The following is a 27,594-nucleotide window of genomic DNA, read 5'->3' as shown; positions in this document are numbered from 1 at the left end:
ACTCCCTGGTTCTGTGGGTGTGGCTTGATGGACGTGGTGTGGCTTGGTGGGGGTGGCAGGGAAAGGATACTGCAAAATCCCCATTCCCTCCCCATTCCAGAGGAAGGATACTGCAAAATCTCCATTCCCTCCCAACTCCAGGGGAAGGATATTGCAAAATCTCAATTCCCACCCCACTCTGGGGCCAGCCAGAGGTGGCATTAGCTGGTTCTCTGAACTACTCAAAATTTCCGCTACCGATTCTTCGAACTACTCAAAATTTCCGCTACTGGTTCTCCAGAACCAGTCAGAACCTGCTAGATTTCACCCCGATCTATACAGTATAATTTGGACATGTAAAGAAACCCACAAAAATGAAGTAACACAATTTGAACTTTCATATCATTATGTTTAAATATGCTCTAGTCTCAAGTAGACATTTCTGGTCTTTTTCAGAAATTGTTTTAATAGTATTCTTTATTAGCTAACAGTTAACCTTTTCTCATATTCTTGCTTCTGCTGAGAAGAAATGATAGATACCCAGCAAAGAATTGGATCCTAAAGAGAAATCTCCCTTCGTCCCTCTCTCTCAAATAGTGACTTACATTTGTGCTGACTAAACAACGGTTTAGAAATGTTTAGGATGTGTGAAATTGTCATTAATTCAGAAATATGAAGTTAAACAAATAATAGTTTATGTTTTATGAATGCAACCAAAAGTTTACAAATGCATTACAAAAACCTAAATGGGAATTGAGCTCACTTTAAAATAATTCAATATTTTATGAAACTTACTAGCCATCATTTATGCTATTCTGTAGAGAGGAAAGCAGGAAATTACTCAGTTATTTCATTTATTAACTCCAGCACTGGATGATGGAAGGAGGTCTGTTTTTCTATATTATGGATCAATTCAGGAAATTACTATTTCTACATAATTGCTTCTGACTGAACATTTTTGGATGATCATAGTTCATTTAACAGACGTGATCAAGCTGTGGTCCCTCACAATTTATGCCTCTGAGAAATGCTCACAGCATTTAAGGTGAGTGGCCAACCAGTTAATTGGCAGGAGAGGGTCAAGGCTGGTCCTGGGAACAAATGGGTGGAAGAGAACAGTGGCTTCATCTCAAGGTCTCTGATGGTAGGCCTTTCTGGATTGATCTTATGTGTTATCTATACACAGACACACTAATTGGATAAACAGTTGAATTCAGAGACTCAAAATATAGGCACTCAACCTTTTACCATCAAACATCCAGCAGCCTATTTATATGTAGCATCAGGCCCCTTTCTGAATGGTGATGAAGAAATGATTATGATGTAAAGATGTAGGCGGGGTGGGCTGCTGGGGGTTCGCAGGGGTTTGGGAGAGCCTCTAGCTAAAATACTGTGCAGTTTGGAGAACCCCCAAATCCCACTCCTGACTGGCCCCACCTATCTCATCCCGCCTCTCCCAGGAGTCCCCACGTGGCCCATTCCAGCTTCCAGAGGACTCCGGAGCCTGGGGAGACCGTTTTCACCTTCCTGGAGGCTCAAAGAAAGGCTCCAGAGCCCAGGGAGAGCAAAAACACCCCGCTCACCATGGTGCAGGAGGCTGACTAGGCCACGCCCACCATGGCCACGCCCACCCAGCAACTGGGTAGAGAACCTCTTGCTAAAATTTTTAAAGCCCACCCCTGGATGTAGGGTCTATTTATTTCCTTGTCAAGCAAAACAGAAATAGTGTCATGCATGGATTTCAGGAAAAACAGGTTACTGGTTATTTCAAGGTCAGAATCAGAAAAGACTTGGCTTGACATTTCTAATGCTGATATTAAATTTCAGAACTCTTAAAATAACTGGGCCTTGTGTACCACAAAGGGCATCTTCTCCCATGCATTGTTTATTGCTACACATTAAACATTAACAGCAAAAAGTGTTTCTGAAACGTGCTACAGCCATGGACAATCGTTTTACCTTGGGCCACATTCTCGCAAGGCTAAGCAAAGTCTGCTCTGTCACCACCTCTCTAGTTGCCAGCACAATTCGAGGTGCTAACAGTTTAAAACCCTTCTTGGTCTACAAGCTTTACATCTACAGGACCACTTCATCCCGTTACTAATGACTATCCAATAAGATAGAACTAGCAACATTTATTTTTTATCGATGTAAAATTTGAGACATCTACACCAGCACTATTTTATTTTCATCTTGCCTTCCCTCCATGAATTCAAGATGGCCCTCCCCCTCCTATTGTAAACTCACCAGATCTCTGTCAGGAAAGTAAGAGAGATACCTCAAGTAATAGCTGAACAATAGCATTACTAAGAGTGACAGCTCCCCGCTCTTGCTTCAATTTATTAATTACTATGCCATCCTTTGTTTCAGAAAAGGGCCACTCCTTTCTTTCTTTCATGGTATCTGTACATCACATTGGAAGCAGGGAACTTCTTCTGATGTGAGCAGTGATAGATGACTTAACACTGCCACACCCTAGGTTGTGTCGTTGCATCATTATTGCAACCTGTGATGTCTGCATTTGATCACTGAATTTTGTTTCGGCTCATATGGCAAGCAGTTCAATTCTAATCAATAAACATCAAGTAACTGCCTTGTTTAATCTATAAGAGGTGCAAATGATGACAAGGGGTCTTAAAAGTCATTTTAAGACACATCTAGCTAATTCATATAAAGGATTCAAACTGTTTCCTTGCATCATGACATTCCCAATGACCTTGAGAAATACCCCTAAATCACAGGGATGATCTAGCTTTCATCCTGTAACATGAAGAGTTGAATGCAATGGTGGAAAGGCTGAGACATTCAGTAAAAAAAAAAAATACTATTTTGCTGTATAAAAAATAAATCTCAACTGTTGGGTCCTTGATATTTTTTGAGCTTAGATGTTTTCTTGAAGACATTTCATTATCAGGCTGGATAACACCATCAGTGGAAAGGAGAGTGGGGTTCGCTGCTGTTTATATATGTATATTAAGCACCTTGCCTTGCCAATCTTTGTGTGGGTGTGGCTTCCTTTTTGATGGTTCCTTAATTAAGGTGTTATTTCTTCCCTGAATGTTTATCTGGTTCTGTTTTTTTGCTTATCTGGGTGTTGGCTGTTGGGAACCGGATGTGTTCTAGACTGCTTGTTTCCTTTCTAGGCTTTTGATTGTGTCTTTTGAATAGTATGTAAATAGAATGTGTGTGTCTATTGATGACTGATATGTGTGAATCCCACATTCCAGGAATTCCCTAACATTCTAAAATGTTAATAGTGTATCAGTATAAGCTATGGTCAAGTCTGTCTATGTTGTGGTCCACCAGTGGCCTGCGGAGCTGGCAGCAGAGTCGGACAGTGAGGAGGTTGGGGAGAAATATGGGCTAGTCCTGGACTCTGGGGAAGGCTCGGATGAGTCAGATGCAGAGAGGGGGACAGGGCCATCTGGGAGTTATGTCCTGCCTCCAGAGTCGGACATCAGTGAGGCAGAGGAACAGGGGGAGCCTGTTCCCAGTGCACACATGCGCAGAGCTGCCAGAAGGCAAGAACAGTTCAAACAAAAGGGATGACTTGAGAGTAGGGCTTGGAGATGATTGGCCCCTCCCGTAAGACATAAAGGAGGAGCAAAGGCACATGAACCTTTGCAGGAAGCAACTTATGACTGTATGACTATAACTTGTTGCTGGCAATCCTTATGATTGATATTGATTGATATTGATATATTGACCATCAATTGTGTTGTAAATGTTGTACCTTGATGAACGTATCTTTTCTTTTATGTACACTGAGAGCATATGCACCAAGACAAATTCCTTGTGTGTCCAATCACACTTGGCCAATAAAATTCTATTCTATTCTATTCTATTCTTTGTTAGTTCTGGTCGGTTTAAATTCTGAAGCTCTGTTTTGACTCTGTTCTCCGTGTGGCCTTGCAAAGCTAATTGCCAGTTAGGTCTTTGGCAGCATGTCAAGGGAGATAAAGGTGGGTGCTTATTAGCCTTATCCTGAAGGACTGTGGCAGACCTCTGTCGGACTCTTTACAAACTATTTGTGACTCATTATGGGCTGGGGATAAACATAATTCACAGCCGTTGAAATAAAAAGAGGGTTTTAGGGACTAATCGTGTGCTTTTTAGTGTATCAGGAAGCCTAGGTCAGAATAGTCTATGTGTTACAAGATTAAGGCACTGTTCATGTTTTCTTTCTGCCATTTGATGTTTGTGGTGCAGTCTGCCATCTATTTGGCCGACATAGTAGCTGTAATAATCCTTATATTGAATGGTGTACATGACTCCTATTTTTTCTTCTTTGATTAATTATGTTAGGGTGTAGATATAAACAATAAGCAGATTGTGCTGGCAGCAGGAAAGTATGAGGTAAAGAAGAGATTGCCTACAGAAATTGTTTTTTTCCTCAACACCCCTGCTGCATTGCAGAATGAAGAAATTGAAAAGGAAGAAATTTCAAGACAGTACTGTAAGTTGTTTGAATAGCATGCCTGTGGCTTCCAGGCCCAGACTTCCAGTGTGATTACATTGCTTTCAATATGTAGAAGATCAAACAGTTTATTCTCTTGTGATCCCTTCCTCTCCAATATCTCTCCTTATGGGAAAAGCAGGAAGGATCAGGCAAACGAGATTGCCAATGAAAATCACTTGCTTTTTTCCCCTTCCATCTGCTCCCCCTGCAGAGGAAGAAGATTGGAGAGGAACGGATTTCAAGAGAGTAAGTTGCTGATGTAGTGTGCCCATGGCACTCACATTGCTTTTGATGTGTACAAGACATTAGCAGGTACTCCAGCAATACAAAGGGTGGGGAATAGTTGGAAGGCAAACAAAAGCCAAAAGTGTGAAATTGATTAATCTTGTCAGTTTTGAGCTGGAAAACATAGTTGCAGTCATGTGATTTCCCAGTTAGCAACTGCTTTGCTTAGCAGCAAAGCTGCTGGTCTCAGGTAGGACTACTGAAAGCAACCAATATCAGAGAGCACCAAGAACCCAACAGTTCAGCTCTGAACTACATATTTTATTTTCTATTAGACATCATAAATTTACCATGAGCGTGACATTAAAGACTTTCCCTCCATAGAGTTTCAGGTCTCCAAGAATCTGCAGGTAACACAACCGCACTTGGGCTGCTGAAAGGAGGTGCTGTAATTGTTGAAAAGCAAAGTTAACACAATCAGATCTTCATAATTCAGCGGTTCTCAATCTGTGGGTCGCGACCCCATTGGGGGTCGAATTATAATTTGCCAGGGGTCGCCTAAGACCATCGGAAATATGGGAAGTATACTTGTGAGTCGAAGAATCGCGTTCCAATGGTTGACTCCACAAGCCAGCTGCAGGCTCTTCAAATCGCTAGCCGAATTCGGCTTCAGGCGCGATGAATTAAAAAAGAGAGAAATCTTTGCTCTGATGTCTCCCTCTCAAGCCAGCTGCAATCACTCCCAATCGCTAGCCTAATCTGGCTTCAGGCGTGATAAACTTAATAGGGGAGGAGTCTCCGCTTTAATGGCTCCATCCTCAAGGCAATCGCAAGCAGTTCAGATCGCTAGCCAATATGGCTTCAGGCATGATAAATTCAAAACGAAAATAATTTTACGGTTGGGGTCGCCACCTCATGGGGAATTGTATTAAAGGGGTCGCCACATCGTGGGGAATTGTATTAAAGGGGTTGCAGCACTATGAAGGTTGAGAACCACTGTCATAATTGGTAGGTCCACAGCCTCTTATACAGTATTACTCTCATACGATAAAATTTAGGGTAAATAATGATATGGCACGCTACTACTATGACCTTCTTGGGACAATAGTGGGGCAAATGTTTCAATTGTCCACCAATATTATAGGGCATCTCTGAATCAGAAATATAGGCTGTTCTTGTTTACCGACTGCCTCGTTTAGCAACCATTCACAGTTACAACAGTGATGAAAAAGTAACTTTATGACTTATGTGAAGACATTTATGATCTTCACAGGTCATAAAGAAAATGAAAGCTGAAGTAAGATCATAAGCCGAAGTTTCACCTAGGGATTGCTTCATTTAGTGACCAAATTGCTGGTTCCAATTGGGTTCACTGAGGACTATGTGTTGTCTTGGGAATAGTCAGTATTTCTGAAGGAATCACAGAGTAATATTTAGCACAGAAATATTGTGTTTCCTTTTAACTAATAATGTTATCCCAAGCATTGAGCAATACGGTAAAATATGAGATTAGTTGAGTCCCAATAAATACAAAACCATATTCAAATCACAAATATAGGCAATTATTAACCAGCTTTATCGGTAGTTGTCCTACTTTTTTACCGACAGCATATGCACATCCTAAAATTCCCCACTGATCCATCATTGTGTTCTTGCAACGTAAGTGTTATCATCTCATTATTTTTTCTAATCAAGATCACAGAGAGGTCAAATCACCATTTTTAGTCAATGACCAGATCATTTGTATTTATACACACAGCCACACAGCTCCTCATTTTATACTCTACTGACCACTAATATTTTCTAATCCCTCCCAGTGCCAACATCTGAAGCATCTTCTAGCCCTTCATCTTGGTCCCACTAATAAAAAAACTGATTTTATTATTATAGAAATACATTCCCTATTCTTCCTTATTCTTTCCAACAGTAAAGGTTTCCCCAGTTGTGTCCAACTCTAGGGGGTGGTGTTCATCTCTATTTCTTAGCCGAGGGAACCAGTGTTGCCTGAAGACACTTCCGTGGTCAGGTGGCTAGCATGACTATTTGCTCAGGCACATGGAATGCTGTTACCTTCCCACCAAAGTGGTACCTATTTATGTATTCACATTTGCATACTTTCGAACTGCTAGATGGGCAGGAGCTAGGGCAAAGATAGGTGCTCACCCCGTCATGTGTCACTCGGGTCTCAAACCTGGGCTGTCAGCTTTCCAGCTAACAAGCTTAATGTTTTTAATCACTAAGCCACTGCGCCCCCTTGCTTTCCAACAGTAAGTATTGGTATTTGGGAAAGGAAAAATTAGGTTCTATAAGAGTAAATGCAGGAATAAAAAGGATCTAACAAGGAATGGCAGAGTGGCAGGTCCATTAGAAGGTTACCCAAAGGTGCTTTTCAAGAGGCACCTCAACCTTCAAGAGGTTTTCTTTGAAGATGTTTCGCTTCTCATCCAAAAATCATGGATGAGAAGTGAAACATCTTCAAAGAAAAACCAGAAAGCCCAGTTGCCTCTTGAAAAAGCACCTTTGGGACAATCATGACCTGGATGACTGAGAATCTTCACAGACAATTAGAAGGTGACCTTCCCAGGTATCTTAAAGCCACTTTACCTTTTGCCTTGGGTCCAGCAAAAGATGATTCCTCTTCATATGGAAACTAATAGCTTTTTTGATGTCTTTGCCTCTCATGTTTCGGAGTAGAGTTGGAGAAATAAAATTTTCTATTCCCCAATCCTTCCTGCAGCATAAGGAAAAAAAGAGAGGAAAAAAAAACTATCCTGAAATGAACATCTGACAGAACTTGCAGTCACCACCCTAGAATTGTTACAGAAGGATTTAACGTTCACAACTGCAATGTATTGTAGGTTTTTGCAATTGCTAGCCTTCAAAACCAAAAGTGGCATTGAGGTGGGCAGCCAAGGAGAGCAAATGATGCAAACGACTCAGGTAAAAGACCAACCTATCTAACAGATCACCTTTGAACTCCTTGGCTCAAGAGCCGCAGTGGTGCAATGGTCAGAATGCAGTACTGCAGACTATTTCTGACTGCTGGCTGCCTGCAATTTGGCAGTTTGAATCTCACCAGACTCAAGGTTGACTCAGCCTTCCATCCTTCCAAGGTGGGTATTGAGGACCCAGATTGTTGGGGGCAATATGCTGACTCTGTAAATCGCTTAGAAAGGGCTGTAAAGCACTATGAAGCGGTATATAAGTCTAAGTGCTATTGCTTTAATGTCTTAATGTTTTTTTAAAAAAATCTCCTGTATTTTCCTTAAGAAGTTTCAAGTAGACTTTACAAACTGAACACTTTTTCACTTACTCAATATACTTTAGTGAGACTTTCTGTGGCTGAGCACAGGTGATTATCCGTTCTTGGATGTGCAAGGCCGCCAGCCGTAACGCGACACTGCATTTCATCTCAACAGCAAACCTTTCTTGAAGGACGTCACTACAGCTCTGAAATGGACAGGTCAGGTTAACAAGGGGAGAGAAGAGACATACACTTGCACCAGGCTACATTAAACAGGATTTAATCTAATCCTGTTATTGTAAGAAGTGGTTTCTACTGTTAGACCATTTGGAAATTATGTTGGTTGCAAAGCCCAATGTTTAATTAATTTCTTTGGGTCATGTACAATTTGAGACTGGTTCACACATGCACACATTAGCGGGATAGAGAATTTGTAACTTCTGTATCTGGAAACCCACATTCAGTTTTTAAGAAGAGATTGGAGAGCCATTTGTCTGGAAAGTTAGATGATCTCCTGCTTGAGCAGGAGGTAGGACTGGGAGATCTCCAAGGTCCCTTCTAACTCTGTTATTCTGTCTTCCATCACCTATGTTGATATGAGAAATCAAGTGGGATGTGACATGCACATGTCAACCCAATCCAGATTTTTCAGTCCACTTTTTCTCTATGTAATTAGGACAGAAAGAGCATGATCAAACTATTCATATGGTATATTTATAGCTGAGCTTTTAACATTTCACATTATAGAATATGTAGGTGTGTGTTTTAGAGACAGGTTTATATTTGTTTTCAAACATAATATTCACCCATGGTTTATTTTAACCATAGTTTGTTTAACAAAACAAAGGAAATTTGGCAGATTATCAAAATAATATTCTTATTATTTTGCCAGTTGTTGATATGCTTTCTTTCCAATTTAGCTGCTTTTGACTTAGAACATTGTGAGTTAGATAGCTAAGCAAAGCAGGAGGAATTCTGGCAACCATAAACTACCCATTATATTCCTACTGGGACATTATGTTAGGCAATCAACACACGAACAAGTACCTACTGTAGGCTGTAAAACTGTGATTTTATTTCATACAGTAAGACAATATAAGCACATTACATAAACTTTAGTGTAACATGATTGCAGCCTATGTGTATATATGAGTAGGTGTAATATCTGGACATTTCTGTGTAAGGCTCCATTTAAGGAACATGTTAGAACATTATCTTTTTTGACAGTAGAGTAAAGAGCAGTCACTGCTGAAGAATTTCTTGGACTTTTCAGTTTGCTGTTTAAATACTTTTTTTCATTTATTCAGTTAAAAGCAAAGGATGATACTGAAAATATAGGGTGGAAACGGAATCCAAGGATAATGGAACATTGAAGTGGAAAGCATTTAACAAGATTCACAGTATAGATCCGTGATGGAGAACCTATGGCACGCGTGCACAGATGGCACGCAGAGCCCTCTCTGTGGGCATGCCAGCTGTCACCCCAGCTCCACTGTGCATGCATACGCGCCTCCCACTGGCCAGCTGGTCTTTGGGTCTCTGCCACGCATATGTGGGGCGCATGTGGGGGATACGTGCATGCATTCGCAGGGGGCGGGCTGCATACGCGGGGGTAGCATGCACACGCCCCCCCCATGCCCCATTTCAAGCCTGGAAGGTCTACTGCACCGACCTGGAAGCCAAAACGGGATGCGGGGGAGCCGTGCAAAGCCCCTCCCCTGTGCCCCATTTTGGGCCTGGAAAGCCTCCTGAACCAACATTATTATGGATGAATAAACTTGTGTGATACTTGGATTTATGCTATTTATTGATGAAACCTAACCAAGTCAGAAAAGCTCATAGTGTATTCCCATATCACCTGCAAATAGAGATATTCAAAAGCCACTGGATCTTCCTGCAAGAGATGCAATGGATCTCTGGGGATAAAGCAAACTCTGAAGAGGCATCGATAATCATGAGACTCTTTTCTCTGAACCACCTGAAACAAAGAAGAGATGATAGATAGATAGATAGATAGATAGATAGATAGATAGATAGATAGATGGATGGATGGATGGATGGATGGATGGATGGATGGATGGATGGATGGATGGATGGATGATACCAGTATATAGACAGTCTATAGCAGACTACCACTATAACAAAAGTCCTTAGAATTGGAAACCAGCGTCTAGTGATTATCTGCTAAGATATTTTGATAAACAAGGTATTAAGTACTTTATAGCTGCTCGGACAAATTTGGATAATTTCTAGCAAAATTCCAGAAGGCAAAGGAATTTTATTATAAAAAGTTTTGAGTTATAAAGTTTTGAGTGATCAGCAGAATGCTACTGCCAACATTCCTCTTTCTGATAACAAAATTACCCAGCAAGCATCACTATTTTGATTTTCATTTTGGCTGTGTACACAATTTTGGAAAGCAGTTACATAAAATGAGCATCTGTGATCAGATGGTAAAATGATAGATGGCTGCTCAGAACAAGTCACCTTCAAAATTCAGATAGAGTTGTCAAGGATGGAGGGGGATTTTTGATCACCCAAATCTTTGGGGAAATCTAATCTATCTAGATCTTATCAAAGAAACCAAAAGGATGGAAATTCCTGTCTAAAAATCTTAAAACACTCAATCATTCAGTATCTACTATTATAACAAGGTGAGTGCTTGCCATTCTGGAAGAAAGAATTGAAGAAATAGATTTTGTATGACAATCAGTGTATTATTTTCATTTCAAGATGATTCATTAGGGAAGCAATTTATATTAAATCCACTTCAGCATGACTTCAGTACAATTCAATGGTACTTTAAAGAAAACAAAGTGGTATTAAGTAAACATTTATGGTCCACCATTAGTAATAAGATTATACAAATTCTAAGAGGGTGTTTAAAATTTTACTTTGAATAACGAATTGATAGTTGTTAACACTGTATTGAAAAGAGTTAATGAAAGTGGATACCAGGAAAACTGATATTCATATCAAATCAAATCCTTATTACGGTTATAGACCAATAAATGAAAACTGGGATTATTTCAATAAGGCTGCTGCTACATAAACAGGTTTACAAGTGTGCAATGTTCTGAATCAATAGCCCTAATTTTCCATCAGCCATATATTTTAAAGGGATACATATTTCTGTTTTGGAAGGTGTGAGACTTGTGGTTCTATTAATGAAACTGTTCTATAAATCCCATTTCTGTGATCACTAGCCATGCTGGCCAAGCTGACAGGAGTTGATAATTGGAGTTCGTACTCTCCCAATCTATGCATTATAAAGCACAGAAGACAAAATGCCAAAGTGAGCCCCCTGCACTGGTTAGTATCCCCAGGCAAAAGTTCATTAATTTGTCCACCACCAACAGAAAGGTCCTAGAGTGAAACTCACCCGTCCAATGAGCTCATCGTCATGCAGAAGATACATCTTCAACACATTATACTGTTCTTCGAGAACCAAGGCAAAATGTTCAATGCTTTGAATGGATAGCTTTTCTTTCAAAGTGAGAACAATATCCTACCAATTATGGGTGTAAAAAAAAATCACAATTTCAACAACATGCAGAGATTATCTAGGTCCACACAATGATGTCCTTGGAGAGCTTAATTGTTCACAAAGATAATTGTACACACGTCAGAAGGTACAGCAGATCTGACCCATGATGGAGAAGCCATTCAAATATGTAAGAATTCTTTGGCACACAATCTTGTAAGTGTAGCTTACTGACAAAGAGCCCCCATTATTGACTGCAATGTAATCTGACAACAATTTGAAAAAAGAAATACCTATATGGATTAGCATCAAAACAGAATACAATCCAGCATACAGATATGGAGGATTACAATTTGTACTACTGATTTCTCTGACAGTTAAGTAAGGATTACCATACATTAGAACCATGATGGCGAACCTATGGTACGCGTGCCACAGGTGACATATGGAGCTATATCTGTGGGCACGCAAGCATTGCCTTAGCTCAGCTCCAGTGTGCATCAGCCAGCTGATTTTCGGGCCTTCTGGGTTGACCGGAAATCAGGAAACCGGCCTTTTTCTGGCCTCTGGAGGGCCTCTGGGGAAGTGGGGAAGGCCGTTTTCACCCTCCCCAGGCTCCAAGAAAGCCTCTGGAGCCTGGGGAGGGTGAAAAACAGGCCCACCGGGGCCACCATGCCATCAAGTGCCAAAATCGGGGGGAGTGCAGGGGGGTTCGCATGCGCATGCACGGGGACAGGGCGCATTGACTTATGGGTGGGGGCATACACACATGTGACCCCCCTGCACTCCCCCTGCTTTTGGCACACAATGGCCCAGTGGGCCCGGTTAGCCATCACTGCATTAGAATATAATCATAAAATTTGCAATGAAGGGCGTTAACCATAGGCTATAATAAAATATGCTACTTGGCTAAATGTGGCTCATATTCATGTCCCAACCAACTTTTTGAGCGCTAAAAAATACAGGCAGCATTATGGATGAGGTAAGTTGGCCATTTGATTGCTTTATTATTCTATTTTTAAGACGCAAACAAAAATACTGCTATATGTTGTTTGGTTCATGAGGGTCCAAGAATTTCTATCATATACCAGATTTGTTACTTTACCTGCTCACAATATGTTTTTCATTATTGTAGTAGATGCTGCAGCCTTGTTTCATCTTCTGGCTTTCATCATTGAGTTTAAAGGGCATTACATGTCTCTTTTCATTTTAATCAATTTCTCTCAACAAAACATCTTGCAATATAGAGGAGAGTTTGAGAAATATTCACAAGCCCAACTCCTCAATGGCCACCATTGCTAAGTGAGAGTTCCTAATCCAACATTTAATCATGATATTATACTTAAACATACCTTGACTGTTGTGTTTGCTTCAAACTTGAATGCTTTAGTCTGCCCATTTTCTAAATAGACTTTAAGAACATTGGGCATACACAGAAGAGAACTTCCCTAGACAAACACACAAAAAACAGCATCCAATGAATAAGTTTGACTCTCAAATTCTGTCTGACCTATGGAGCAATTTACTGAGGAACAAAAGGAGTTCTTAGCAGAAAGTAAAGTTTGCTTAATTCTGGGGATTTCCTCTGGAGTCCCTTACTGGCTTTCAAGGCTTAATAGGTTTGGGAACATTTACATTTCAAAGAACATTTTGTCGTGTTGAAGTGCTGTTGTATATTTAGTTTTCAGCATTTATTTTACTGTCTATAGAGCAAGCCTGCCAGCTAGAAGTTACAGAGCAGGAAATAAATGCTGTTAAGTAAAGAATTAGGTAGCCTTCCTGTTGCTTGCCTTCTATTGTCTCTTGGGTGCAAGTGAGAGAAATCAAAAGATTAAATTTAATTCTAGTGCTATAAAGTAGACTCCTTGTGGGAAAGTTAAAGCATTACCACATGCTTTGGAGATAGTAAAAAGGATAATTCTTTGTGATTTCCAGATTCCAGCCATCCTCCCAATACTTTGGTTTATTATCTTATCCAGAATAGAGTTTATTATACTTATTATTGAATAAAAGCATTATTTTTTATTATTGTTTTATATTGGCAGGATTCAATTAATTCAGCCAGTTCTCAAGTTAGCAGTCATGGTCTGTTTTGCTTGCCAGTGGGACCAGAGCCCTGAGAAACCTCATCTGCACAAGTTCCATTGGTTTAAAGATTTTGAAGAAGGGATATGCCTTAATGAAATATGAGTAGTTGGTAATTTTGCAATTCCAAAGGATTTTTTTTTAGCTCAACATTTTACATTGTTTTAAGATCCCCAAAGAGGTTCTTTTTCAAAATTCCTTCACAAAGAATAATGAACTTCTCCAGGAGAAAGGATTGACCTTCTAAATGGTAGGGTCATAATTTAGGAATGTCTTCCTAGCACATGAATGGCTCAAACAACACTTTAAAAAAATGTCACAGAATCTTAACACACTATAACCTTATCCTTTAATTTTGCACAGCTCTAACAAAAAACAAGGAATTATTTTCAAGAGTCTTCTCCAACAGCAACTTTCAAAAAAAGTCATAACTCTTTTTATCCTTTTTCTTCAAAGTCCAACTTTCACTTCTGTAGAGTGTCACTAGAAAAACCATGTCCTGTATGATTCTAATTGTTAAGGGTATAGATGTATCATAGCATCTGAATGCCTTTTACCAAAACCTTCGCTGCTATCCTACCACATGTTGGTCTGTGTCATATTTCTGGACTGTTGGTTCCTTTACCGTTGATAGTTGATCTTAAAAGGCAGAAACTATTCACTGCTTTAATATCTTCTGACTGAAATTCTAGTCCATTTCAATTTGCTGATACCTAAGATGTCAATGTGTTAATTAATTTATTTTTCACTGCATTGAGTTTGTTTCATGTTCCCACTGTAATTTTATCTTTGTAATTTTAGATTTTCTTTTTCTGCATGGCAACTCCCAAAGGGCTCTACTCTAGCCATTTGACAAACATAATCAGCTCTTCAGTAACATATTGGGTGCCCTTTGACCCAAGAGGCCCATCATTCACTACAGGTACTCCTCGACTTAGAACAGTTTGCTTAGTGATCATTGAAAGATACAATGGCACCGGAAGTGTTTTTCACACTTATTACTGTTTTTCATACTTTTTTTTTCACACTTACTACTGTTGCAACATCCCCATGGTCATGTGATCAAAATTTGAATGCTTGGCAACTGACTCATACTTATGACATTGCAGTGTCCCAGGTCACACAATCACCTTTTGTGACCTTCTGATGAGCAAAATCAACGGGGAAGCCTGATTCACTTAACAACCATGTCACTAAGTTAACAACTGCAGTGATTCACTTAACAACCATGTCACTAAGTTAACAACTGCAGTGATTCACTTAACAACTGTGGCAAGAAAGGTCGTAAAATGGGACAAAATTCGCTTAACAAATGTCTCACTTAGCAACAGAAATTTTGGGTTCAATCGTGGTCGTAAGTCAAGGACTACCTGTACTATATATTTATTTTATTTATTTATTTTGTCGAGTTCATATTAGGTAATATATATAAGTATAAACATGAATTGAATACATAAAGTGAATACAATTAAAGGGAACATTAGGACAGGAATGGTAGGCATGCTGGTGCTCTTATGCACGCCCTTCACAGACCTCTTAGGAATGGGGTGAGATCAACAGTAGACAGTCTTAGGTTAAAGTTTTTGGGGTTTTAGGATGAGACCATAGAGTCTGGTATCATGTCTCAATCCTTGGTTTTTTGGGGACAAAATATGGAAGTGATTCATCGTTGTCTTTTCTCACACACTATGAATTAATGCTGACATCAACTTTCAATATCTTTCTATGTGCTGCTAGCCAATATAGGTGCCTGCTTGCTCTAGCTGGGCAGCTGGGATGACCTTCAAGCCTTGGTGAGCCCGCTGGGGTTATATATACTTGTGGTATATTCTCCCATTATTCTTTGCTCATTCCTCCCAGGATCACCTCCTCCCTCCCACCCATGATGAGGCAGCATAGCAGACTGAAGGGAGATTATCATTTACATAGCCAGATTCCTCAGATGACCCATGCAGAGGATTGCCACAGGGTGATATACAAACCTTACCTTGGAAAAGTAAGGTTTAAAAGCATTTCATCTCATCAACAATTTATGCCTTCAGGCCAACACTGTGAAAGCACTTCTGGGATTTTTCCAAAAAAAAAATCTGACTTCAGCTGTAATATTCCATACTGTGATGGGCCCTCCTGCGAAGGTTGCTGTGTCGTTTGGAAAAGTACTATAAAGTATCTGGGAAGGTTATCTTCCTGCGTGGATAGAGTGGATGGACTTAGAGAGATCCCTCTATGTAAAACAATCCCTCCTGTTGTATATCCATGAGCTCATAATCCTTGGCTGAGCCGAAGAAAAAAGGCTAGACGGCGAGCAATGTGATTAGAAATGGGAGAACAATCGGTCTGGTTTACATCGTAATGCAAAACTACTGATTTCACATTTTCCCGGAAACACGTGACTGGAACGGCAGCGATATTTATGCAATATTGGAATTGGAATTTTTTCCACCCAGCTTTCAAATTTAAAATACGCATATTAAATATTTTGAAGAAAAGTGCATTATCTCAGTGGACATGATATATGAAAATGGACTGCATTAAAGAAAACGGCAGATAAAAAATGTGTGCTAGAAATGTGTCCATGCATATTACCAGAAGATGCATGCAAAAATGGATAAGACTATTTGTGAAAACTTCAAACTGAGGTCAACTTAACTGAAAAAGGGGAAACTAAGCGAAAGCAAAATGGAAGGTTTTATTCATCTCTGCCAGGTATAACCTGTAGTAAACTGTTCACAAGCTTGTAAACAGAAAAGGAATGGAGGAAAACACATAGGGTTCTATTAATACCCTATGCAGAAATGGGAGGCTCTCAATTATTTCTGAAATCCCAGCAACAGCAGTCAACTTAGCCAATAATGAGAGGTTCTGGAAACTATAGTTTAACAAAACTTGGAAAAATGCAGGTGATCCTTACTTTTTAGATTAACAATTTTGCAATTACATTGTTTGTCAGCAGGAGAAACAGTGTACATAAAAATATGTCCACACACAGAAAAAAATCAGGAATGTTTGCAAAGGCGGTTACAAAAATTTAAGTCGGCTTCTATGATTGCGCAATTGAATTGTGCATGTAAAAAAAAACCCCTGGAGCTTCAATTCATGATCATGGCTACCATTTTGACTTTTTTTTTTGACTCTCCCGTCCCCCTGTTAACATTGTCATTCCATTCCCTTTTCTTTTTCCAAGAATACTAAGGACAATTTGATTTCAACATGCTTACAGTTTCAGGTTGAAACATACACTTTTAACAAGCTTTTTCCTTCTAACAAGGAAAGAATGATTTTTGTTTATTTTTCATTGGCATCCTACTGGGTTCAAATTACCTCGAAGCCATGGATCTATCTGACAAAGTCCAAATATATTTAAGTTGGAGGGGACAACAGTTGTGAAAAGGCCAAGTTGTCTTCATTTCATGCTCATCTCAGCCAGTGCAGTTAGCTTAATATGTAATTTGGTCTACCTGTCAAATTTTAAAGCCAACTATTCCATATGGCTTGGCAATAATAGCATTCACACAAACCTGATTATGTCCATTCACAACAACCTCTTCCGCAAAACGGACTTTAACAGGATTTGTTTTTAGCCTGGCTCTTTTTTCTGCTGTAAGAAAGGATGATTTAGGGCCACCCTGAAAAACAAAAGCACTGGATTGGCAAACTATTGTACAACATGGTAACAAATTCTGAGAGCGCTTAATGCCTTCTCGCAACAGAAATTGACACAGAATCACAAGAAGAGTAAGGCCAGAAGCTTGCTGGATTCAGAGCAAGGGACCATCAGGTACAAAAGGTGGGTAATTTGGAAACTTCCCACCATTTCCTCTTTTTTTTGAAACCCCTGGAATATTTTTTTTTCTTTTGACAACCCCGTAATCCCTTGCTTCAGGGTGGGGTCAGGGTGACTGAATGGAGCTGAGCGTTTACCGGCCAGATGCTCTTCCTGACACCTATGCAAATTCGCAGCAAATATTTTCTCTTTGTGCCCTGATAGAGAAACATCTGCCACTGCCAACAATTGGCCTCTCAACCTTCCAAGTGGGAGATGAGAGTGTTTACAGATCACCATGCTATTCCAGCTCCTAGAATATTTTATTTCATTTTAGTATTTTTTATTTTATTTTTTTATTTTATATCTATCATCTATCTATCTATCACATTTCTGAACCACCCATCTTCTTCAACAGACAATAACCACCAGGAACTAACAGCATGGTTTAATGGTCTTTTCTTGGGGTAAACATGTGAAAACTAGAGCATAAGCCCTAAAATAGGCAGCATAGTTAAGAAAAGTGGATTTCAAGTCCTCAAAAAATGTTAATGGCGGCTTCTACCCAGCAACACTGGCCCAATCTCCTGCATTTTTAAAGAGCAGTCAGCCTTTTTCTTCTGAAGTTCCCAAATGCAGCATGAAAAAGAGGGACATGGTTTCTATTTCTTCACAACCATCTTCCTTAATTTGTTGCCTTCCAAGTTACAATTCCTGTTAGCCCAATCAACATGAATTGCAAAGCTAAGAGTACAACCTAAATTCTTAGAGCAGTCTTTCTTAAAGACGATTTTTAGATGCCTAGGATCACAACTCCTAGAACCTTATCCTCAGGACTGATGAGTTTCATTATAACAACAGTCGAACAAAACACAGCTCATATTTAGCCTTTGCAGCAAGTCTTCTCAATGTGGAGCACCTCTTGTAATTCTCAACAATCCCAACTTGAAATGAATGAATGGGATGGGTTAGGGCAGGGGTGTCAAACTGGCGGCCCATGGGCCGGATGCGTCACGCGCAGACCACGCCCACCCCAGCTCGGCGAAGGGAAAAATGTTGTGAAAAGTCACATGATGGCAACGTGACGCCACGAGTTTGGCCCCCCCTGGGTTAGGGTGACATAAAACCTCTGGAAGGTAGTAGGAGTTGGAAGGCCTGTTTATAACAAGTGGTATGTTTCTAAAGGTGGAATTTCTTAATTGTCATGACTAATTGCTATCACAGTGACAGTTATTTAGTGGCCATCAACACTGCCTTGTGGTAGACAAAGTTTTACTGTATGTTAAGTGAAGACAAGCCAGCGTAATCTGTTTTTTGTAACTGTGTGCTGAGTGAAGATGTATATCATCTTCCACCATTCAACTCATCACCAGACCCTGAATTCCTGCATTGTCTTAGTTAGGGGGGAAGACACTCTGATTACTGTCAACACTGTGCATTTATCGGTTTCTTTCATGTCTCTTCATTGAAGTGGTTTTCAGCACCCTTAAACTAAACAAACCTGCTTTGATAGGATTCTCCGGAAACAAATTGAACTTTTGCTGCATCCCACCACAAATATTGATGAACATATTGTGATGCCAATTCTCAATGTCTTCTCAATTTCTATCATCCTTTAATGCATGTATTTCCTGAGTTAGGGCTGGTAGTAAATTTTTAATTGCAATTAAATATATTAAAACATCAGGAGAGAAAGGAAACATCCCGGAATCATTCAATCGCTGAATTAACAGGTCTAAGAAATAAATGCAAAAATGGTTCAAGTGTACAGAGAAGGAGATCTAGTTCCAAGCAGTTGGGTTTCACACATGCCCCAAACAGCTCAGAACTCCTGTCAACCCCATACAACCCATCGGAGTAAACAGAAAACAGGTTTTATTTTACCACCATTAGTTTACCAACAAGTTCAGAATAGGTTTGCATTTTATTACCCATAGATACATTGACCAACCAGTTCTTCTCTTTCCACCAACCAAGTAAGTTTCAGCTTATGAACTTTACTTTTTAATACCACCATCCAAGATTCTCTAACTTTCAAACAACCTTTCATCCTTTCTTCCTTCTTCACCCTTACTTGAAACAGCCTCCCAGAATATTTACTAGATATCCCTACATGTGCTACAAATGTCTTCTCAAAATGCATGTTTTCAGTGAAGAGTTTGCCACTAATGTCCTTCCCAATTTATTATAACTGAGCCTGTGACTAAGTCTTGATTCCCCTGCAACCTCGCCAATTTGATTGGTGCTTCCTAATTTTCACCATTTTGATTTCTCTCTTGTCACCTGGGCCAACGTTGAGACTGCAAACTGCCTCAAGGCAGAATTATTCTCCGTGAAGTGCTATCCACCCTGACGATGTTAGTTTACCAATAATTTCAGGATAGGTTTGTATTTTATTACCCGCAGATACATCTGCATGCAAAGGCAAGATTGAGTGCAGTGCTTCATGGCGTGCTGTCAAGTTCTATCTGTAACATCTTCAGCTCCAAAGAATCTAGAGTGGCAGGTTAGAAGCCCTGGAGATTTGTGACTGTTGGGATGGATCAGGGCCAAGCAAGCCTTCTGCAGCCAGGACAACGCTTCTTTTCCTTATCAAGGACCACAAGGGCAGGGTGATGATGTGATGGCCCTACCGAAAAAGGCAGCAGTACAATTCCCTGCCTCTCCCTCCCATATTAGGATGTTTGGATTATTTTTTTTAAAAAACCCTCAAAAAAGTGCATTCTTAGTGTACTTATTTTGCTTCTTAATTTTCAATTCTTTGCTGACCCAACACACAGAAGTTTTTGGTGATGGGATCTCATCATGAACTGATGGCAGTAAAGTTGCCTATCCTTGGGGAACAATCCTGAGCAAGATGGATTGTTTAACTGTCTATAAGAGAGCGACTTTGTATGTCTGTATGATGGCACTCAAGTCATTGATTGTTTGAACGGGGACTCCAGCATTATACAGGAGCCCTCAAATTATAGAATACCAATGCCTATAAATGTTAGTTTAAAAGCATGTTCATATAAAGGAAAGTTGCTTCTGGAAGAAGGTGTTGGGATGGACTGCAGTTGGCCTTTCCAATTATATTTACCTACTACAAATTCATATTTTTCTTCCCATCATTCATGTTTCCTGGATGGCTTTAAATGCAGGCATAAATACATACTGTATATTTGGACTTGTAAGAGGCAATATCTAGCCAGTCTTGTTTGGGCTAGAAAGCTAAGCAGGGTCAATTTCAAAGATAGACCACTGTGGGGAAAAAAAGAAAAGTTCTATTGTGGCAGCAAAAATGATATTTTCAGAATTTGCAGATGTAGTGTGATTACAGTACAGTGTAAGTATGTTCTTTTGTAAGCCATTGAGATCAATGGAGCCAATAGCTATGCATAGGGCAGTAGCATTGAAGAATAGCTGGAAGGAATAAAAATTCATTGGATGTATACAAAGCAATTGATTGCAATGTAATAGAATAGAATAGAATAGAATAGAATAGAATAGAATAGAATAGAATAGAATAGAATAGAATAGAATAGAATTTTATTGGCCAAGTGTGATTGGACACACAAGGAATTTGTCTTGGTGCATCAAATATATACTACCAACATTTCATTGTTACAAGAATCTGAACTGGATTCAGCTAAAATTTTTAATACAGTAGCTTTTACCCAGATGGGTAAGATTACCTAACTGATCTTGGGTGATCTCAAAAACGTAAGCAGAATCTGAGCTGATTAGCATTTATATTGGGGGCTGCAATGAAATCCAAAAGCTATAGGTTAAACCAGTGGTAGTCAACCTGGTCCCTACTGCCCACTATTGGGCGTTCCAGTTTTCATGGTGGACGGTAGGGGTTTTGTCCGATATTGAAGCATTTTCCTTTTTTTTTTAATTTAATTGACTTTAAAAAAAATTTCATAGCATTATTTAAAAACATTTTCATTTTTTTTGTACGGAAATGAAAAAAAAGTGAACTTGTGATGATTACATGGGATAGATTATAGAAAGAAGAGTATTATGATGTAATTTTAGAAAGAGAGAGATATTAAAATATAATTCTCCTTATATCTGCTATGAAGAATATCAGAAGTCACTTTTCTTTTTTCTTTCTTTTATATATTTTTTAGCTTAATTTTTTTTCCTTTCTTACACTTTTTGCTTTCTAATCAACAACTAATCAACAACTGGCAGATGACCTGAATGAGTTTTACTGCAGGTTTGAAAGGAAACTACAGCCACCTATCTCCACAACCCCCATCTCAGACACAGCAACAACAGCCAAGCCTCCTACAACTGACCCCATTTCATTGGGTTCACAACCCCTAGTGATCACAGAAAAGGAAGTGCAGGACCTATTTCACAGACAAAAGCCAGGAAAAGCGCCAGGCCCAGACAAGATAACTCCTTCTTGCTTAAAAGTCTGTGCTGACCAATTGGCCCCCATCTTCACCCATATTTTCAATAAATCACTAGAGATGTGCTATGTTCCTTCTTGCTTCAAACGCTCTACCATCATCCCAGTGCCGAAGAAGCCCACCATCAAGGAACTGAATGACTACAGACCAGTTGCTCTAACATCTGTAGTCATGAAAACCTTTGAAAGGCTAGTGCTTTCCTACCTGAAAACCATCACGAATCCGCTTTTAGACCCTTGCAATTTGCATACCGAGCAAATAGATCAACAGATGATGCTGTTAATATGGCTCTGCACTACATCCTACAACATCTTGAGTCTCCAAAGACCTATGCAAGGGTCCTTTTGTAGACTTTAGTTCAGCATTCAATACCATCATTCCAGACATTCTTCTAACTAAGCTAAACCAGCTACAGGTACCGGAACAGACTTGTAAGTGGATCACAAGCTTCCTAACAAACAGGAAGCAGCAGGTGAAGCTAAGCAAGATCACATCAAATACCTGTACAATTAGCACAGGGCCCCCAAGGCTGTGTGCTCTCCCACTTCTCTTCTCTCTGTATACCAATGACTGCATCTCCAATGATCCATTTGTTAAGCTACTGAAGTTCGCAGATGACACAACAGTGATTGGTCTCATTCGAGACAATGACGAATCCGCATATAGACGAGAGGTCGAACGACTAGCCTTGTGGTGCAACCAAAACAATCTGGAACTGAACACACTCAAAACCGTAGAAATGGTGGTAGATTTTAGGAAAAGCCCTTCCATACTTCCACCTCTCACAATACTTGACAACACAGTATCAACAGTAGAAACCTTCAAATTTCTGGGTTCTATCATATCGCAAGATCTCAAATGGACAGCTAACATCAAAACATCATTAAAAAAGGACAACAAAGAATGTTCTTTCTGCGCCAACTCAGTAAGCTCAAACTGCCCAAGGAGCTGCTGATCCAGTTCTACAGAGGAATTATTGAGTCTGTCATTTGCACCTCTATAACTGTCTGGTTCGGTTCTGCAACCCAACAAGAAAAACACAGACTTCAGAGGATAATTAGAACTGCAGAAAAAATAATTGCTACCAACTTGCCTTCCATTGAGGACCTGTATACTGCACGAATCAAGAAGAGAGCCGTGAAAATATTTGCAGATCCCTCGCATCCTGGACATAAACTGTTTCAACTCCTACCCTCAAAACGACGCTATAGAGCACTGCACACCAGAACAACTAGACACAAGAACAGTTTTTTCCCGAAGGCCATCACTCTGCTAAACAAATAATTCCCTCAACACTGTCAGACTATTTACTGAATCTGCACTACTATTAATCGTTTCATAGTTCCCATCACCAATCTCTTTCCACTTATGACTGTATGACTATAACTTGTTGCTGGCAATCCTTATGATTTATATTGATATATTGATCATCAATTGTGTTGTAAATGTTGTACCTTGATGAACGTATCTTTTCTTTTATGTACACTGAGAGCATATGCACCAAGACAAATTCCTTGTGTGTCCAATCACACTTGGCCAATAAATTCTATTCTATTTCTCTTTGCTTTCTTTTTCTTACTTTATATCTATTTGTATTTGCTTCTATCTATCTATCTATCTATCTATCTATCTATCTATCTATCTATCTATCTATCTATCTATCTATCTATCATCTATCTATCTATCTATCTATCTATCTATCTATCTATCTATCTATCTATCTATCATCTATCTATCCACCCACCCACCCATCATCTATGTAAACAACCATAGACATGAAGTCATTGGGAATTGACCTTAAATTTGTCATTTTGAAGCTTTATTTTACTCCAAACATATTTTGAGAGTGATTTGAGTGGGTCTATAATGCATCGAAAGCTCATGGATATGTATACCCTATGCCAGGTACTATTTTTTTTTTTACTTTTTAAATTTCTGTCTACTCTCCAAAAATCAATTTTCCTCCATCTAAACAATTTGACAACATCCTGCTCTGCACATTTGCATGTAATATATAGCTCGAACCCAAATCCAACACTCTGTTTGCTGTTGTAGACTAGATGACAAAGGTCCAGTGATGTCAACATGGCCATCCTTTAAACCTTTACCTCACTTTTATTGGCAAGAATCTCACTATCTTTGCCCAAGGATCCTCTAATACAGAGCTGTCAAACTCCTGGCCTCTGGGCCGGTTGCATCACGTGCTGGCCACGCCCGCACCTGCAAAGGGGGAAAAGTCCCGATACGTCTTGTGACGCTGCCATGACGACGTGAGTTTGACATCCCTGCCCTAATACATCAATTCCCTTATCTGGGCATATTTCCCACCCTTTGTATCTCTAAGATTACCTCCTGGAACTTCGTATTTGTGATTCTCATTTGCATACCCATCAGGAGGCCAAACCTTACCCTCCAAGGAGTAACTCAAACACCAGTGGTACATGAGGGCAATTTACCGAGGTGCATCGCAGAACTGTAAACTGGAGAGTGCCTTGCGATTCCCTGTTAAGACAATATAATAAAATAAAACAACACAAGTGTGAATACACAGGATGGGGAACAAGGAGAATACCCCACCCTTTTCCTGCTAAACGGCTTTATTTGAAGATACCACTATGAATCCCCAAAAAACTGCATTATTTTCTACAAAGGTAGTCCTCGACTTACAGCCGTTCATTTAGTGACCGTTCAAAGTTACAACGGCACTTAAAAAAGAGACTTGTGACCGTTTTCCACATTTATGACCGTTGCATCTCCATGATCACATGATCAAAATTCAGACGCTTGGCAACTGGTTCATATTTATGACGGTTGCAGTGTCCTGGGGTCATGTGATCACCTTTTGTAAACTTCTGACAAGAAAAGTCAATGGGCAAGCCAGATTCACTTAAAAACTGTGTTATTAACTAAATAACTGCCATGATTCACTTAACAACGGTGGCAAGAAAGGTTCTAAAATGGGGCAAAATTTACTTAACAATGGTCTCGCTCAGCAACAGAAATGTTGGGCTCAATTGTGTCGTATGTCGAGGACTACCTGTACCTTTAAAGACAGATAATTTCCAACTCTGTCCTTTTTTCCCAATTTCCTTCAGTTCCATCTATACAGGTAGTCCTCGACTTACAGCAGCTCATTTAGTGACCGTTCGAAGTTACAACAGAATTGAAAAAAGTGATTTATGACCATTTTTCACACTTATGACTATTGTAGCATCCCCATGGACATTCAGATGCTTGACAACTGACTCACAGGTAGGACGGTTGCAGTGTCCTGGGGTCGTGTAATCCCCTTTTGCAACCTTCTGACAACCAAAGTTAATGGGGAAACCAGATTCATTGAACAACCATTTTACTGATTCAACAACTGCAGTGATTCACTTAACAAATGTGGCAAGAAAAGTTGTAAAACGGGGCAAAACTCACTTAACAAATTTCTCACTTAGCAATGTAACTTTTAGGCTCAATTATGGTTGTAAATTGAGGACTACCTGTATTTAGCCTAGAAGTAGCTACCAATCTCATACATAATATGTATTAGAGATAACATCTTGCCATCTCCTCTTTACTCTTTGTATTCAACGGCAATATGTTGTACATATTGGTACTTTTGCATTAATCATTTGATGCCTCCATATTACATTATATAATCAAATTATACCACTTTCCTTTTAATAATACTTTAAAAGTTCTTCCAGAAATACTTCAGCCCAATACCTTCATAATCACCTCTTGCCTAAACTAAATTTGCCTAAATTATTTTTTTCCTCTCTGATCTCACATTGCTCTAGTCACATGCCCAAACCATGTTCGATTCTCATTGCTCTGGTCCAGGGATGAAATGCTTTAAAGTCTGTTACCGCTTCGCGCGCATACACACCGCAGGCGCTAAGAAGCCTTTTCTGAGTCTGCAAAGGTAAGTAGAACAGCGGGGAGGGGACGACAGCTGTGCCGTGTGATTTAGATTTGCTAGAAAGTAGGATTTACTGCTTTCTAGCGAACATAAATCTCACCTAATTGTCACACAGCTGATTGTCGCACAGCTGATCGCTGGAACTTTTGTTTTACTTTTTTAAGCATTTTTTTACTACTGATTCTGGCGAACTAGTAGCATTTTTTACTACCTGTTCGGGGGAACCGACCCAAACCGGTAGCATTTCACCCCTGCTCTGGTCCTATGATACTCCTTAAATTGCTATAATGTCTTTCTGTTCATTCCATAATTTAGTACAGGTTGTTTGCTCTGACTTCACAATGAACCAGTTCTTCTCTTTCCACCAACCAAATAAGCTCCACTTTAGTTTTTTAATACCACCATCCAAGGTTCTTCTACTTTCAAACAGCTTCATCCTTTCTTCCTTCCTCTCCCTTACTTAAAACAGCTTCCTAGAATACTTGCAGAATACCTCTACATGTGCTACAAATCGTTTCTTAAAATGTACCTTTTCAGTGAAGAATTCCTAATTTATTACAACTTAAACGCTAACTAATTCCCATTCACCATCACCAACTTTGTTAGTGCTTCCTAATTTTCACCATTTCGATTTCTGTTATGTCACCTGGGTCAAAGCTGAGACTGCAAACAGTCTCAAGGCAGTGTGGGCAGAGGTGGGTTTCAGCAGGTTCTGACCAGTTCTGGAGAACCGCTAACAGAAATTTTGAGTAGTTCGGAGAACCGGTCACAAAAATTCTGACTGGCCCTGCCCCATCTATTCTCTGCCTCCCAAGTCCCAGCTGATCGGGAGGAAATGGGGATTTTGCAGTAACCTTCCCTTGCCACACCGACCAAGCCACCCCCACCAAGCCATGCCACCCCCACCAAGCCACACCCACAGAACCAGTAGTAGAAATTTTTGAAATCCACCCGAGTATGGGAAACGAGTGCTACGCACCCCAATGACATGCTACATAAATAAATACACATATAACTGCAAAACACCACAAAGAAAAATGAATGTTCCTGTTTTCATACTATAATTCTGTGTATTCAAAGATCTGTCAAATTATTTTGGTTAGGTTAGGATGCTTTAAACTACTTTCTCTTGAATAGCATTACTTCTTGTGAAACTGTTAGCCCTGCAAGGTAGTTCAGAAAGTAGAAGAAGCGCAAGCAGGAATACTAGCTGTATCTTTGTTGTAAGATTATATTAACGTATTTTTGCAAGACTAAAAAGTATTTCTCCTCTCCTTTCCTTTTACTCTCCAGAAAACCAGGGAGGGTCCCTTCTGAAACATTTCCCATGCCCTCCCTCCTTCGGAGGGCTGAAATACCTTCAGCAGGCTGTTCGCAGCTCTCCGTCCTATCTCCCAATGTTATTGCCATGTGGGATTCAACATTTTTTGCTACCGGTTCTTTGGGCGTGGCTTTGTGGGCATAGCAGGGGAAGGACACTGTAAAATCTCTATTCCTACCCCATTCCAGGGGAAGGTTACTGCAAAATCTCCATTTCGTTCCCATTCAGCTGGGACTCAGGAGGCAGAGAATATACAGGGGCGGGGCCAGTCAGAGGTGGTATTTACCAGTTCTCAAAATTTCCGCTGCCAGTTCTCCAGAACTGGTCAGAACCTGCTGAATACCACCCTCTGCATACCTTTTCCCTCGACTCACAACAGTTCATTTAGTGACCGTTCAAAGTTACAGCAGCACTGTAAGTTTTTCACAGTTACGACCTTTGAAGCATCCCCATGATCACGGGATCAAACTTCAGATACTTGGCAACTGGTTTATACTTATGACGGTCGCTGTGTCCCACGGTCATTTGATCGCCTTTTGTGAACTTCTGATGAGCAAAGTCAATGGGGAAGCCAGATTCACTTAACAATTGGGATACTAGCTTATCAACTGCAGTGATTCACTTAACTGTGGCAAGAAAGGTCGTAAACTCATTTAACAAACACTTCACTTAACAACAGAAATTTTGGGCTCAATTATGGTCCTAAGTCGAGGACTAC

General features: G+C 39.9%; 1 protein-coding gene across 1 annotated transcript in view; it reads right to left on the bottom strand.

The window, feature by feature from the left end:
- FRMPD1 (FERM and PDZ domain containing 1) overlaps positions 1-27,594 on the bottom strand; it is a 52,169-nt gene that overhangs the window by 6,103 nt on the left and 18,472 nt on the right. Inside the window, exons 5-12 of the mRNA XM_058169994.1 lie at positions 24,102-24,147; positions 16,995-17,102; positions 12,744-12,839; positions 11,290-11,415; positions 9,766-9,885; positions 7,977-8,113; positions 7,268-7,394; positions 5,014-5,109 (exon numbers count right to left, since the gene is read on the bottom strand). Coding sequence (XP_058025977.1) covers positions 5,014-5,109; positions 7,268-7,394; positions 7,977-8,113; positions 9,766-9,885; positions 11,290-11,415; positions 12,744-12,839; positions 16,995-17,102; positions 24,102-24,147 — 856 coding nt within the window. The remainder of the gene's footprint in view (positions 1-5,013; positions 5,110-7,267; positions 7,395-7,976; positions 8,114-9,765; positions 9,886-11,289; positions 11,416-12,743; positions 12,840-16,994; positions 17,103-24,101; positions 24,148-27,594) is intronic.

Source organism: Ahaetulla prasina, chromosome 2, assembly GCF_028640845.1.
Source record: "Ahaetulla prasina isolate Xishuangbanna chromosome 2, ASM2864084v1, whole genome shotgun sequence".
NCBI lineage: Eukaryota > Metazoa > Chordata > Lepidosauria > Squamata > Colubridae > Ahaetulla > Ahaetulla prasina.
Note: the sequence above shows the minus strand (reverse complement) of the source record. Positions and strands in the feature narration are given on the sequence as shown.